The sequence below is a fragment of the Anolis sagrei genome, chromosome 8, assembly GCF_037176765.1.
Source record: "Anolis sagrei isolate rAnoSag1 chromosome 8, rAnoSag1.mat, whole genome shotgun sequence".
Taxonomy (NCBI): Eukaryota; Metazoa; Chordata; class Lepidosauria; order Squamata; family Dactyloidae; genus Anolis; species Anolis sagrei.
Window position 1 is genome coordinate 9,560,945 of NC_090028.1, and position 17,110 is coordinate 9,578,054.

A 17,110-nucleotide genomic window follows, 5' to 3' on the forward strand; every position below is an offset into this window, starting at 1 on the left:
TTGGGACAGGTTAGTTGAAGGACTGTATCTCTCTCTGTGAGCCTGCTAGAGTTCTGCCAAAAACTGGGGAGGATCTTCTCTCTGTCCCACCCTGTCCCACTTAAGCTTTGTTGATAGGAGTAAAGGCGAAAGCCTTCTCGGTGACTACCACCAGACCTTGGACCCCCCCCCCCCCCCCAAAGAGAACTGGATGGCTCCCAGATTGAAGTTTGCAGGCGAGGGAAACATATTTCTGCCTTCAAGCCTTTGGGAGAAGATAAATGCTGCTAGGGAAGTTGTGAGTGGGACTTCTGAGAGGATGTTTATTTTTTAAATATAATTTTTAATTGTATTTTAACTGTACTTTAATCTGTATTTTATCTTTTGTATCCTTCACACATTTTTTTTAACTTTTATGTTAGCCTTCCTTTAAAATTTTATTGGATTGTGTCATGTGGTCATTAGCTGCCCCGAGTCTCTAGAACTTCATATGGCCATGCAGGAATCACACTGAAATAAAGAGAATATAGCTGGCAGGAAAATGAATTCAGATCTTATTATGTGCTCATGGACTAGTCTCCAAGCAGATTCTTATTCTGTTGAGAAATCCAACAAGCAAGCTGGCTTTGATCTAGAATGAATGCCCAGCCCTATTATTTGGCTTTCTAATCCACCGCTTTATGTAACGGGAAATACAACGGATAAGGAAGTAAAAGAAGATTAGCAAAAGGTCATCATAATCTGATAGTGAACATAATTCAAGGTTAATGTAACTTCAAGATGATTAACAAGCTGGTCATTATTATAAAAAGAAATTTCAAACAAAAAATTTAAAAAGCTACATAATCGTGCTATTCATTCTATTATTTAAAAACCTTTTAGGAGTTAAGAGACATATTTATTTACTTCAGTGGCTCCCAACCTTTTTTTTTTTTTTTTTTTTTGACCAGGGACCACTCTCTAACATTAGTACCAAAAGGGTTATGAATGAGTTATCGGTCAAATTTAGATTCAGTTTGGTTATTTGGGGCACTGATTCAGAAAACTCTCACAACCACCATGTCAGACTACACAGGGAAGCCATTGAAATTCACAAGCATGTGGACAATTTCAACAGAAAGGAGGAAACCATGAAGATGAACAAAATCTGGCTACCAGTATTAAAAAACTCAAAAATTACAACAGCAAAACAACAGTCCACAGTGTTCTCTGGATGTAGGAGAACTACAACTCCAAAAACTCAAGGTCCACCAGACCTTCCCAGTATTTTCTCTTGGTCATGGGAATTCTGTGTGCCATGTTTGATTCAATTCCATCATTGATGGAGTTCAGAAGGCTAAGGTGAACTATAAATCCCAGCAACTCCAGAATTACCAAATGACAAAATCAATCACCCCCAATCCCACCAGTATTCCAATTTCAGTATTCAAATTTTGGACATATCGGATATTTGTGCTAAATTTGGTCCAGTGAATGAAAATACATCCTGCATATTTACATTATGACTCTTAACAGTAGCAAAATTACAGTTATGAAGTAGCAACGAAAATAACGTTATGGTTGGGGGTCAACACAATATGAGGACCTGTACTAAGGGGTCCTTAGGAAGGTTGAGAACCACTGATCTACATCTATTTGATGGAACAGCAATGCCCACAAATGGAAGCAAAAATTCCTTAACAGCATTTACTGCAGCCCCAATGATTGCAATGATAGGAAAGACCCTACCAATCTGAAAAGTGATGTGTGCAGAGTAATCAATGATAATGCTCTATTATATTATCTTTTTGAAAGAAACCTGCTATTCAAACCTTTCACTCTGGATGCAATTATCACTTACCATCATCTAGAGTGATGTCTTGCAGCCCCATTGTCTGAAAATTCAACTCTCGATCCTCTGGTTCAGGCTTAACGTTAACAGCTGACCCCTCTGATGAAAATGGAGATGTATCACAAATGGGATGGTGCATTAAAGATGACGCTGCGGCAATTCCTCCCAAACCTGGGCTATGTGCCTGTGGGGACTGCTGTCCAGAGTGACCAACAGCATTTGGAGGTGGAGATGAGGCAGGTCCTGAGCTAGGAGTCTGGTAAGGCATGGGTTGCAACTGTGGTGAAGATGGCCCAGACCGTGGTGAATGGACCAAAGAATGAGAAGAGTTTGGTGATGGTGATGGAGTATTACCTTGGTTTGAAGCACTGTAAGTGACCTGCTGCAACTGTGAAGAAGGGTGCCCAAGGGATGGAGTCATTGCGGATGAAGAGACTGAGCCTTGCTGAGAGTTTGGACAATGGTACCCCACTGGTTGAAGGTGGGGTGGGGGCTGCCTGGACTGGGCTGTCGCAGCCGGCGTTGACACGGACCCTGAAGAATGATACGGCATTGGTGGCAGAGATTGGCAGCTAAGGTTCATCAATGGAGATACAGTTGCATCTTGCTGAAATGGAATTGCATCATATCCTTGGCTGGAGGAGGCAGAGTTCATGGGAAGACCAGGCTGTCCATTGTATATAACGTTAGATTGCATAGGCTGGTAGGAAGGCCTCGTAGAAGGGGTTGCCGTGACCTGAAAAGACTGGTGAACTCCAGCTGGGGACAAAACAGAATGCTCTTCGCCTGGACTGATACTTCTACCCTGAATGTGGGACAACTGGGACACTGCTGAGGACACCATGGGGGTGTATGTCTGCTGAGCAGGGCATACAAGGCTCCTGGGTGAGGTTGAAAGTAAAGTCTCATGTGAGAGCCCTGGATCGGGGGAAGGCAGCTGAGTTTGGAGAGAAGAGAGTCCTTTCACACCTGGGCAATGAGTCAGGGATAGGGATGGAAGTGACGACAAATCCATTTCATCTCTGTTCTCTTGCTTCAGTACAACTGTGTAATAGAAGAGAAGCCAACTTAAATGTACTGATAGAACAACAAATATTAAAACGAATCACAGATGCGACATTATTTCAGATACGACATTATAAATATACTGATAGAACAACAAATATTAAAACGAATCACAGATGTGACATTATATGCTGTCAGAAGCATGGACAACTATAGAGGTTTGGAGAAGTGCAGAGAAAAGCCTGGAAATGGCTGTATCAACACTTGCGGGGATTAGAAATCCTGGCCTAAATCCAGCTAGAGCAGAACCACAAATCAATGGGAACGACGTGTCAAATTTACTATTTGGTCTTTCCTACTTTATTATCTAACCACATATTCTATTTTTATTTACTGCATTTTACCCTGCTCTATCCCAACCCTGAAGGGGAGTCAGAGCAGCTTCCAGACCGGCAATATTCAATGCCACATTAAATATAAAAACATACAAATACAAACTAGAATATACATTAAAATCATTGAAAAGTTACAAAAACAATGGCATATAAATATATTACATATATATATATATATATATCTCATATATAAATATATTAAATATATTTCAAATATATTACATATACTGTTAAACATTGCATGTAGACGCGAAATCTTAGTCATCATCATAATCATCTCATACTTTGTTGTACTTTGTTGACATCTGCCCTTGCGCTATGCTACTCTGCTGCTGAGTACGCATGCCCAGTGTGGAACACATCTCACTACACTAAAACAGGGGATGTGGCTGTTAATGAGACATGCCGCATTATCACGGGGTGTCTGCGCCCTGCCCCACTGGAGAAGTTACACTGTTTAGCCGGTATTGCACAACCTGACATCCGCCGGGAAGTAGCAGCCAATAGTGAAAAGACCAAGGCAGAGACATCTCCAGCTTAAATCTAGAAATAGTTTTCTAAGATCTACGGAGACACTCGCTGGAACACCTCAGCAAGCAAGAGTCCAAAAGTGGCAGGCTCAAACCCAGAACCTCAACCAATGGCTGATACCAAATGAGAGACTCCCCCCTGGGCACACAGAAGATGGGGCAACTTGGAAGGTGCTGAACAGACTGCGCTCTGGCACCACAAGATGCAGAGCCAACCTTGGGAAATGGGGCTACAAAGTGGAATCCACGACATGCGAGTGTGGAGAAGAGCAAACCACTGACCACCTGCTGCAATGCAACCTGAGCCCTGCCACATGCACCATGGAGGACCTTCTTGCGGCAACACCAGAGGCACTCCAAATAGCCAGCTACTAGTCAAAGGACATTTAATCAACTACCAAACTCACAAATTTTGTATTTTGCCTGTTTGTTTGCTTTGTTCTGTTAGAAATGTAATATAATTGACTGGTTGCCCTGACACGACAAATAAATAACTTTGTTGCTGTCTCATACTCTATGGCAGTGTTTCTCAACCTGGTGGTTGGGACCACTGGGAGGGCCATGAGGGGTTGTTAGAGGGGTCACCAAAGACAATCAGAAAAGACAGTATTTTCTGTTAGTCGTGGGGGTTCTGTGGGGGAAGTTTGGTCCAATTCTATCATTGGTGGGGTTCAGAATTTGATTGTAGGTGGACTATAAATCCCAGCAACTGCAACTCTATTTTCCCCCAAACTCCATCAGTGATCACATTTAGGCATATTGAGTATTCGTGCCCAATTTGGTCCAGATCCATCACTGTTTAAGTCCACTGTGCTCTCTGGGTATAGATGAACTACAACTCCAAAACTCAAGGTCAATGCCCATCCAATCCTTCCAGTATTCTCTGTTGGTCGTGGGAGTTCTGTGTGCCAAGTTTGGTTCAATTGTTGGTGGAGTTCCAATTGCTCTTTGATTGTAGGTTAACTATAAATCCCAGCAACTACAACTCCCAAATGATAAAATAAATCCCCTCAACCCCACCAGTATTCAAATTTGGGTGTATTGGGTATTTGTGCAAAATTTGGTTCAGTGAGTGAAAATACATCCTGCCTATCAGATATTTACATTACGATTCATAACAGTAGCAAAATGATAGTTATGAAGTAGAAACAAAAATAATGTTGTGGTTGGGGGTCACCACAACATGAGGAACTGTATTAAGGGATCGTGGCATTAGGAAGTTGAAAAACACTGCTCTTTGGCTTGCTCTTTGAGGTTGAAAATATATCATGTTGTTACCTGGAAACCGCTCTGAGTCCCCTCAGGGAGATGGAGCAGTATATAAATAACCATTATTATTATTATTATTAGTAGTAGTAGTAGTAGTAGTAGTAACAACAACAACAACAATAATAAAATTTAATAACGACAATACATTTATCTTGTTCTCTGATTTGTCTACACCCCCTATTCTACTGTAACTCTATAAGGGTTCTAACTGTAGAAAATATATAATAATTCAGTTATAGATCATATCCATTTCCTTTATCCAGTCAAGGGTTGCCTCCATCACAATTACTGGAATTATTGAAACACAAATAAAACCTTTGAAGACATTTTAAGGAAATCCAACCAACTAATAAAGGCAGAACAATTTCAATATTTCGTAACATAACATGGACCCACAACTGTTAAATAGATAACATACAGGAGTTAACAATGTCAATTCAAGATTAAGTTTGGGAACCCAAACTTTTTAATCAGGTTTAAGTTCAAGTTGTTTATTTATTGTGTGATTCTGCACATTTTACAGCAAAGATCATGATATTGTTGTTCATTCGTTCAGTCGTCTCCGACTCTTCGTGACCTCATGGACCAGCCCACGCCAGAGCTCCCTGTCGGCCGTTACCACCCCCAGCTCCTTCAAGGTCAGTCCAGTCACTTCAAGGATGCCATCCATCCATCTTGCCCTTGGTCGGCCCCTCTTCCTTTTGCCTTCCACTTTCCCCAGCATAATTGTCTTCTCTAGGCTTTCCTGTCTCCTCATGATGTGGCCAAAGTACTTCAACTTTGTCTCTAGTATCCTTCCCTCCAGTGAGCAGTCGGGCTTTATTTCCTGGAGGATGGACTGGTTGGATCTTCTCGCAGTCCAAGGCACTCTCAGAACTTTCCTCCAACACCACAGCTCAAAAGCATCGATCTTCCTTCGCTCAGCCTTCCCTAAGGTCCAGCTCTCACATCCGTAGGTGACTACAGGGAATACCATGGCTTTGACTAGGCGGATCTTTGTTGCCAGTCTGATGTCTCTACTCTTTACTATTTTATCGAGATTGGACATTGCTCTCCTCCCAAGAAGTAAGCGTCTTCTGATTTCCTGGCTACAGTCTGCATCTGCAGTAATCTTTGCACCTAGAAATACAAAGTCTGTCACGGCCTCCACGGTTTCTCCCTCTATTTTCCAGTTGTCAGTCATTCTTGTTGCCATAATCTTGTTTTTTTTGATGTTTAGCTGCAACCCGGCTTTTGCGCTGGAGCTTGAGCACCTTTGCCTTGTCGGGGCGCTGGAGCTTGAGCACCTCAATGATGTCATGAGCGAAACCGTGAAGGGACACCCAAGACGGGACGGTTGTGGCAGAGAGGTCAGACCAAGCGTGATCCCTGGGGAAGGCAATGGCAAACCACTCCAGTATCCTTGCCAAGAAAACTAAATGGACCAGTACAACCAGAGATATGTCGGTATGCCATTGGAAGATGGGACTCCCAGGTCGGAAGATGGCCAAAATGCTACTGGGGAGGAGCAGAGGATATGTTCAACTAGCCCCAGATGTGATGACGCAGCTAGCTCAAAGCCGAAAGGAAGGCTAGCGGCCGACGGTACTGGAGGTGAACGACGAATCCAATGCTCTAAAGATCAACACACCATAGGAACCTGGAATGTAAGATCTATGAGCCAGGGCAAATTGGATGTTGTTATTGGTGAGATGTCAAGACTAAAGATAGACATTCTGGGGGTCAGCGAACTGAAATGGACTGGAATGGGCCACTTCACATCAGATGACCACCAGATCTACTACTGCGGACAAGAGGAACATCGAAGAAATGGAGTAGCCTTCATAATTAATAAGAAATTCGCTAAAGCGGTGCTTGGATACAACCCAAAAAATGACAGAATGATCTCAATTCGAGTGCAAGGAAAGCCTTTCAACATTACAGTGATCCAAATATACGCCCCAACCACAGCTGCTGAAGAAGCAGAAGTAGATCAGTTCTATGAGGATCTGCAGGACCTACTGGATAATACAAGATCATGATAAGGTGGGCAAAAAATAATTCTCAAACTTTATTAAGCCTCAGTATATCGAAATATTATTTTACACGTTATACTTCTGGCAGGGCCCACTGGTGGAGCAGTGAGTTAAGCCATTGAGCTGTTAAACTTGCTGACCGAAAGGTCGGCAGTTTGAATCAGGGAGTGAGGTGAGATCCCACTGTTAGACCCAGCTTCTGCCAACCTTGCAGTTCGAAAACATGCAAATGTGAGTAGATCAATAGGTACCGCTTCTGCGGGAAGGTCAGGGCGCTCCATGCAGTCATGCCGGCCAAATGACCTTGGAGGTGTCTACGGACAATGCTGTCTCTTCGGCTTAGAAATGGAGATGAGCACCACCTCCCAGAGTCAGACATGAGTAGACAATGTCAAGGGAAAACCTTTACCTTTACTTATACTACTGGCATTACTATGCAACATTTTGAAATGTTTTTTTTTCTCACTACAATAACATAAACACCTAAGTAGAGCATATATTACTGGTGCCCTATGACATTCAAGGTAATTCTCTTACTCCTTCCAATGACTAGAGACGTGATTGTAGGCATCCATGATGCAGGATAGAAAGAAGCTTGCATGTAGCCAGACACAAATGCTTTTACTGTATCATCCATCAATAGATAAACAATAAACAATTTCTCCTTTAAGACCACCTTGCCTTCTCTCCTGAAGCTTAAATATTCGAATGTCTTCCTTTTCCTTTTGATGCAACTGATTAATAATAATAATAATAATAATAATAATAATAATCCTTTATTTATACCCCGCTAACATATCCCGAAGGACACGGTGCGGCTTACAAGAGGCCGAGGCCCAACACATCAATAAAACAAATTGTAGCATCTGGGCAAACACTCAAAATCCCATTCAAGCAGTTTCAAAAAAAATTCCCCTCACCCAAAACAATAGTGAAGAGCCATAGTAATGTGAAACTGAGTACATTTTTAACATCATCCATAATTCACACTCAGCAGATCATACATACCTGGAGTGTACGTAAAACGCTGAGACTGGCTTTTTTTCCTCTTGCCGTTGCAAACATAAAACTGCACCTGGACCGCAGCTGAAATCGATTTGTTGTGATACGGAGGAACTTCAAGAACAATTGTAGCCTGGAAAAAAATGAATGAAGTTACATATTAAAGGCAAAGTGTACCTTATAAACTCCTTCCACACAAGGTCACCTGATGAAGGATATGTTCTCTCTTCTAAAGTAAGATTTATTAAGATTGTGGCACTGATCCTCTAAAGTTTATTTATTTAGGGTGTCAGAAGTGAATTGAGGGTACAGTTATAATGTATTTTAAAACACAAACAAAGTTGCCATTATACTAAATGTCCTTTGACCAGAAGCTGGCCACTTGGAGTGCCTCTGGCGTCTCTGTTGGAAGGTCCTCTATCGTGCATGTGGCAAGGCTCAGGTTGCATTGTACTAAGTGGTTTGTGGTTTGCTCTTCTCCACTTTGTAGCCCCGTTTCTTAAAACTGGCTCTGCACCTTGCGGTGCCAGAGTGCAGTCTGTTCAACACCCTCCAAGTTGCCCAGTCTTCTGTGTGCCCAGAGGCGAGGCTCATCAGGGCATGCCCTGGGCAATGTCTTTGTAGATGGCTGATTCTCTCACACCAGAAGCAACTTGCAGCATGCAACCCTCTGAAGTAATAGTGTCTTCTTACAGAATAGCATTCTTACAGAGCACCACTTCCATGGTTATATAAAAACACAAGCAGAAGGTGGTTATAATACTTCCACCCATATTTGCTGCTGTGCCACTACCTTGGATTCCTCTTTCTACACAATTATCTATTTTGTCAGGAGCCCTCAGTGGCACAATGGGTTAAACCAGCGGTTCTCAACCTGGGGGTTGCGACCCCTGGGGGTTGCCTGGCTATTTCGGAGGGGTCGCGAGGTGAACTAAGCAGTTACAACTCCCAAATGGCAAAATCAATCCCCTGCAACTCCACCAGTGCTCAACTTTGAGTATATTGAGTATTTGTGCCAAATTTGGTTCAGATCCAGGGTTGTTTGGGTTCAGAGTGCTCTCCAAATGTAGGTGAACTATATCTCCCCTAACTCACTTTCAATTCCTCCCAAACTGCTCCAGTATTTTCTGTTGGTCATGGGAGTTCTGTATACCAAGTTTGGTCCAGATCTGTCATCCATGGGGGTCTCAGCTGTGGAAGTCAGAGCTGAATTGATTGAAGGTACTGCAAATACCATCATCTGTTGTCCATACTCCCCCAAACATATTGTTTTTGTGATTAATCACTATGCATTAATTATGTTCAATTTATGACAATGAAATTTATGACATCCTGCATACTGGATATTTACGTGACAATTCATAGCAGTAGCAAAAATACAGTTATGAAATAGCAACAAAAATAATTTTATGGTCGGGGGTCACCACAACATGAAGAACTGTATTTAGGGGCCATGGCATTAGAAAGGTTGAGAACCACTGCGTTAAACCCTTGAGCCGGCAGGACTGAAGACCAACAGGTCGGAGGTTTGAATTCGGGGAGAGCGCGGATGAGCTCCCTCTGTCAGCTCCAGCTCCCCATGTGAGGACTAACCTTCCACAAGGATAGTAAAACAGCAAAACATTCGGGTGTACCCTGGGCAACGGCCTTGTAGACGGCCAGTTCTCTTACACCAGAAGCAACTTGCAGCTTTTATTAAGTTGCTCCTGACATGAACAAAAACTATTTTGTCTACTTCTTTCATCTTCCTGAAGTCTCTCCACACATTTCTGTCCTTCTTATATTCCGCGGCCTCCAGATACATATAACGTAATATAAACCTGGCTTCTACAAGGTTTTATGTCAGAACTCTTTCAACCAGAAGCTCAGTTCTCACATATACTAGAGCAGTAAGGAGCAGTAGTCTTTCCCCACATCAGGAGGAATATAGGAAGTTGTCACATATACACTCAGACTGCTGATCTTAATACTATCAATATGGACTAGCAATATCGTTTCAACTTTTCATATCAGAAATATTTTTTCAGATCTACCTGCAGATGTTAAAAATTGAACCTCATACGATTTGTATACCCTGAGCTACAGATTTTCCTGAGTAACTGAAGGAATGGCATTGTATCAGAAATTACGATTTCCAGAAAAAAGAAAAGAAACTGACAGGAGTTCTCTGTCCCACTCTGGACATTATTCCACAGACATATAAACCTCACTTGCCTAGTTTCTAACAGGCCTCACAACCTCTAGATGTGGGCAAAATGTCAGGAGAGAATGCTTCTGGAACATGGCCATACAGCCTGGAAAACTCACAGCAACCTAAATTTGAAAAATATTATCTCAAATGTGACGACTAAGAATTTGCAAACTGATACACATATACGTTAAATATGAGGTTAAGGTGGTTACTGTGGTCAAACCCCTCATGCAAGAGAAACGGTGTACTAGATGGATAAAGATATATAGTAGACACAATAGATTTTTGGTTATGGAAAATATTACCATATATATAGGAAATGGCAGGCAAATCCTGCCGGGAGGGGAACCTCCACGGATAGCCCTTTAACTTGCTGAGGGGCAGAAAGGAGGAGGAGGAGGAAGAAGAAGATTAATTGGCTGAATTGTGGTTTTTGTGACCCTCAGAAACGGCCGAACAACGCATATGCTCTGTGTCGTCTTCCAACTTTATTGTCTTTGTTTTTTTTAATTTTCTGATTGTTGGTCACACCTTGGACTGTTTGGCCTTTTATGGCCAAATTTGGTGTGTTTTCGTTCAGTGTTTTTTGTGTGTTTGTTTGTTTTTAGCCTTCTCACAACGCACAGGTTTTTTATATATTAAAATATATGTTAGCGGAATGGAAAGTTTGATTTTGTATACACACACACATACACACACACACCAGGAAAATGAGAATCAAAAGAGTTGGAGATGGAAAATATAATTACTAATATGTTGTATGTGTATACTTGGGTTTAGTACAAAACACCCAAGACTGATTTTATTTTTTAAAAAATAGCTTTAAAAGGCTTCTTACCTCTTGACTTCTCTCCCTACTTATTTTTCCTTCCACCTCCCACTGAGGCCGTCCATCTATAAAAAGAAAAGTTTCAGTTCAAATCAGATTATTCAAACATAATTCAACTATTAAGGGTGGTTGCAACACAGACTAAAATCCTTAACAGCAGTTATGACTTGTGAACGAAGTGCCTCCTTAAAATACATTCTCAACATCATTGCCATGCACAGCACTGAAGTGAAGTTGCCTTGATTAACGATGCTTAGGAGCAGAATCTACCGGCTAGGGGAAAAGTCTATAAATGAAAATGCTGTGCAGACAAAGCTGGGATCAAGGAGAAATCTGAAAGAAGGGAAATCAGGTGATGTCTTGGCACAGGACCCATTCAAAATTAATTTGTGGAATAGACTGATATAATTGCAAAAAGAACAAACAGGACAAAGAGAAGGTGGATTCAGATATACATAGATAGAAATGGTGACTACATCAGGAGGAGAAAAATAGTGGCGAAGTGCTGACACAACTTCTTATTGTGAGAAAATCCTGCACTCATCTAAGCACCTCATGGACATGTGCCACATGAATTAGATATTGTGCCACTTTGGTTTTGTGGGATTTTCAGGCTCTGTTAATGCCAACAGAATGTAGTGGAAATGAAATATCTGAAGATGATACTAGTAATAGTTTATCTTCACTGTATACATAAATGCCTTAGACCAGAAAAAGAACTAAGATTCTCCCTAAAATTACCATATATACTCGAGTATAAGCAGACCCAAATGTAAGCCAAGGCACCTAATTTTACCACAAAAAACTGGGGAAACGTATTGACTTGAGTATAAGCCGAGGGTGAGAAATCCAGCAGCTACTGGTATATTTCAAAATAAAAATAAATACCCATAAAATTACATCAATTGAGGCATCAGTAGGTTCAATGTTTTTGAATGTTTACATAAAACTGTAGTTTAAGATAAGACTGTCCAACTCTGATTAAACCATTCTTCGATGTAAATGTGCTTACGTATCCTTCCAATAATAAGAGAGTAAAATAATAAATGTAATAATAATAATAATAATAATAATAATAGAGTAAAATAATGGAAATATAACGATAACAGTAATAACAGAGTAAAATAATAAATGTAATAAAATAATAATAATAATAATAATAATAATAATAACAGAATAAAATAATAAATAACCTTGACTCGAGTATAAGCCAAGGGGAACTTTTTCAGCCTAAAAAAGGGGCTGAAAAACTAGGCTTATACTCGAGTATATACAACAACAACAACAATAATAATAATAATAATAATAATAATAATAATAGTTAAATAATAAATGTAATAAAATAACAATAATAACAGAATAAAAAAATAAATAACCTTGACTCGAGTATAGGCCAAGGGGAACCTTTTCAGTCTAACTAGGCTTATACTCGAGTATATACAATAATAATAATAATAATAATAATAATAATAATAATAATAACAATAACAATAATTAAATAATAAATGTAATAAAATAACAATAATACCAGAGTAAAATAATAAATAACCTTGACTCGAGTATAAGCCAAGGGGAACGTTTTCAGCCTAAAAAGGAGCTGAAAAATTAGTCTTATACTCGAGTATATACAATAATAATAATAATAATAATAATAATAATAAAATAATAATAAATGCAATAAAATAACAATAATAACAGAGTAAAAAAATAAATAACCTTGACTCGAGTATAAGCCAAGGGGAACCTTTTCAGCCTAACTAGGCTTATACTCGAGTATATACAATAATAATAATAATAATAATAATAATAATAATAATAATAATAACAATAGTTAAATAATAAATGTAATTAAAAAATAATAACAGAGTAAAAAAGTAAATAACCTTGACTCGAGTATAAGCCAATGGGAACTTTTTCAGCCTAAAAAAGGGGCTGAAAAACTAGGCTTATACTCAAGTATATACAGTATGTTTCAGTTTAAAACCTCAATATGATCTTCTTAAACACCTGACAAGACCACATTTATTTACAATACACGCATCTTCGCTTTAGTTCTAAAATAAAACACTTTCCACGATGTCTAATGAAGAGTAACTTACCTTGCCCCTTTTCAAGAAAGATCACTTTTGATTCTGGAAGGAAGTTAGATCCACTTATAACCAGTTCGTGACCTCCATTTACTGAGGAACTGTTGATGCTGTATTTCTCAATCTGAGGAAGTTCTTGGGCTGATCTCTGGGCTTTGTGAAAAAGATATACAAAAATATGTCAGTATGTTGGAACTAGGAAAGTACAATACTAGGAACTAGGAAAGTACAATACTAAACGCCTTAGCGTATGAAGTACAACATATATTTTATGCATGCAGTCCCCAAGTTACAGGCTGTTTTCTTGACCTGATGAAGGGAGTTGGACTGAATGGCCTTTAGTATTTTCTGTTGGTCATGGGGGTTCTGAATGGTAAGTTTGCCCCAATTTTGTCATTGGTGGGGTTCAGAATGCTCTTTGATTGTAGGTGAACTATAAATCCCAGCAACTATAACTCCTAAATGTCAAGGTCTATGTCCCCCAAACTCCATTTGTGTGCATATTTGGGCATATAGAATATTTGTGCCAAGCTTGGTCCAGATCCATCATAGAATCATAGAATCAAAGAGTTGGAAGAGACCTCATGGGCCATCCAGTCCAACCCCCTGCCAAGAAGTCCAAAGTGCTCTCTGGATGTCGGTAAACTACAACACTTTGAGTCCAAAATGCTCTCTGGATGTAGGTAAACTACAACTCTCAAGGTCAATGCCCACCAAACCCTTCTAGTGTTTTCTGTTAGTCATGGAAGTCCTGAGTGCCACGTTTGGTTCAACTCCATCATTGGTGGAATTCAGAATGTTCTTTGATTGTAGGTGAACTATAAATCCCAGCAACTACAACTCCCAAATGACAGAATCAATTTTTTTGAGTGGTGGTCACTCTTTGGGTTAGTAGGTGTCTTGTGGTCAAATTTGGTGTCAATTCTCCCAGTGGTTTTTGAGTTCTGTTAAACCCACAAACAAACACTACATTTTTATTATATAGATATGGAAGTCACATGACTGTAACTTGGGGACTGCCTCTATGTGGATACTGTGGATTAGTTGTTACTGTGCAACTTTGAGTTATTTTTGAGTTATGGCAAACCTATCATGAGCAAGATTTGTTCGGAAGAGGTTTGCCTGATAAGTGCTGGTAATCACTCTCATTGTTCACTTACTGCTCAAGGAAGCTATTTCTCCAACACACGCTCATGTACGAGTAGCATCTAGTCCTTCTGTATTTCATATTAAAGCATGCATATATGTACACATGAACACACAAACACCTCTTGCTCCATATCAGCAAAGTAATAATAATAATTACTATTCATATTTAGGAATTACTTAGGGTGAACTAAGTTAGAAGGTAAATATGTTGTGATCCTGTTTTCCAAACAATGTGGCATATAAAAAACACATTAACTATAGACTTCATGACTCTTCTAAATCCTTACTAAACAATGCTAGCATTTACAAAGCAATATTTTAGAGTAAATAATTGTGCTTTCCTAAATGTTTTCTCTAAAGAAGCTGCATTTTAAAATACTACATTTAGCTATATTTTATTTTCAAACTGCAGTTTTCACATAGTAAGTAGTATGAACATTTTCTGTGAGTATTTACGTTTGGCTTTTCCAAGGCAGCTGACAAGAACAAAATAATAATAATAATAATAATAATAATAATAATAATGCTTTCCTAAATGTTTTCTCTAAAGAAGCAGTATCTTAAAATATTGCATTTAGCTATATTTTGTTTTTGAATTGCAGTTTTCATGTAGTAAGTAATATAAACATTTTCTATGGGTATTTACATTTGGCTTTTTCAAGATAGCTAACAAGAACAAAATAGGGTTGTTGTAGGTTTTTTCGGGCTATATGGCCATGGTCTAGAGGCATTCTCTCCTGACGTTTCGCCTGCATCTATGGCAAGCATCCTCAGAGTTAGTGAGGTCTGTTGGAACTAGGAAAAAGGGTTTATATATCTTTATATTCACTACCTCTGAGGATGCTTACCATAGATGCAGGCGAAACATCAGGAGAGAATGCCTCTAGACCATGGCCATATAGCCCGAAAAAACCTACAACAACCCAGTGATTCCGGCCATGAAAGCCTTCGACAATACAAGAACAAAATAATAATAATAATAATAATAATAATAATAATAACTATTATCATCACTTCTTTCAGATCAAAATATCAGCATTACATTAATATAGTAAACAATTCAACAACATCCCAAAGTTATAATGTCTAAGCTAACAAGAAGCATTTCAAAATGATGATGACAACAATATCAAATCTAATTTACTAATCTAATGCAATTCCAACAACCTACATCTTCTGACTGGAATTACCTTAGGGCCACATGCACAAGTAAGTTATTCTATGCAAGCGAGGCCCAAAAGTCATTGTGCAACAGGTGTATTCTGCCCACAGTGACAGAAGCAGAGTTGTACAGAAAGCATATACACGTGTTCCTTGCCTTAGTAAGTTGCATATTATGCATTGTGGTTATGCAAACTACATTTAGCATTCTGGCTGTGTGTTGTGCATTATGCAATGGCACACAGTCAGAGATATGTGTTGCTCAATATTGCTATCCTGCACAGGAGTTGTAAAGTGTTGTTGTGGCATGTAGGTATTTATTTAAAGGGGATGTTGAATTGAAGTCTCTATAACTAAAATCCATAAAAGAGGTCCTCCCAGAGCTGCAGCTCTAGGAAAGCCTTGCTTGAATTTTAAATCTGTAAGCATATGAGTTAACAGCACAGACTACTTTAGATAAAAAAAAACAATAATGAAAAAAGAAAGAACTTACAGCATTCAACAGGTATTGATGCAACTTGAAGGGACAAGACCTTTCCGCTAGGCTGGGGAATGTGTACTCGAAATACAAGCCGCACTCTGGTGTTTTTTCTTCCAATATCCGTCTCCCCCTTACGAAGTTCTATGTCTGAATTGCGAAGCTTCAAAATACCTGCGCAATCAATACTGTGGAGGAGAAGAGAGTTGAATGCAAACAAGAGGTAGCTATACATTATTTACTAAATAATTCAAATATATAGACTGCTTGGTCACTTATCTAAAATGGAAGCAACATCTGTAATACTAATAATAATAATAATAATTATTATTATTATTTAATTATTATTATTTTAAAATTATTTAAAAATTGAACTGCAAAGACTCTGGCACAAGCCAGTAAAGGTGGTCCCTGTGGTGATCGGCACACTGGGTACAGTGCCTAAAGACCTTGGCCTGCACTTAAACACAATCGGCACTGACAAAATTACCACCTGCCAGCTGCAAAAGGCCACCCTACTGGGATCTGTACGCATTATTCGCCAATACATCTTGTGAAGACAGGGGAGGCCAGGAGACAGTTCCACCTTGTCTCCTGTGCTATGCTAATTTATAATATAATATAATATAATATAATATAATATAATATAATATTATAATGTAATACAGTCTAATACTACTAATAATAATAATATATTATAATTCTATATTTTATATTACATGTAATATTACTAATAATATTACAATATAACTGTATAGTACAATGTAGTGATGTATAGCGCTGATATTGTACTGTGGTCATGGTATAATATATTGTATGTGTGTGTGTGTGTGTGTGTATATGTATATATATGCATACACACACACACACACACACACACACCGTATATACTTGAGTATAAGCCGATCCAAATATAAACCGAGACACCTAATTTTACCACAAAAACTGGGAAAATGTATTGACTCAAGTATAAACCGAGGGTGGAAAATGTAGCAGCGACTGGTAAATTTCAAAATAAAAACAGATACCAATAAAATTACATTAACTGAGTCATCAGAAGGTTAAATGTTTTGAATGTTTACATAACACTGTAATTTAAGATAAGACTGTCTAACTCTGATTCTAAGCATCTTCAATGTGCTTATGTATCCTTCCAATAATAATAAAGAGCGTAACATAATAAATATAA

The 17,110-nt window shown here is 39.0% G+C and overlaps 1 protein-coding gene across 3 annotated transcripts in view; it reads right to left on the reverse strand.

Moving 5' to 3' along the window:
• NFATC3 (nuclear factor of activated T cells 3) overlaps window positions 1-17,110 on the reverse strand; it is an 86,086-nt gene that overhangs the window by 19,918 nt on the left and 49,058 nt on the right. For 2 of the 3 annotated variants that reach the window (XM_060788499.2, XM_060788497.2), the window contains 5 exons: window positions 15,937-16,109; window positions 13,146-13,286; window positions 11,056-11,111; window positions 8,033-8,159; window positions 1,820-2,854 (listed from right to left, as the gene is read on the reverse strand). In XM_060788499.2, the coding sequence (XP_060644482.2) occupies window positions 1,820-2,854; window positions 8,033-8,159; window positions 11,056-11,111; window positions 13,146-13,286; window positions 15,937-16,109 (1,532 nt within the window). The remainder of the gene's footprint in view (window positions 1-1,819; window positions 2,855-8,032; window positions 8,160-11,055; window positions 11,112-13,145; window positions 13,287-15,936; window positions 16,110-17,110) is intronic. The other variant, XM_060788498.2, reaches the window with a different exon arrangement.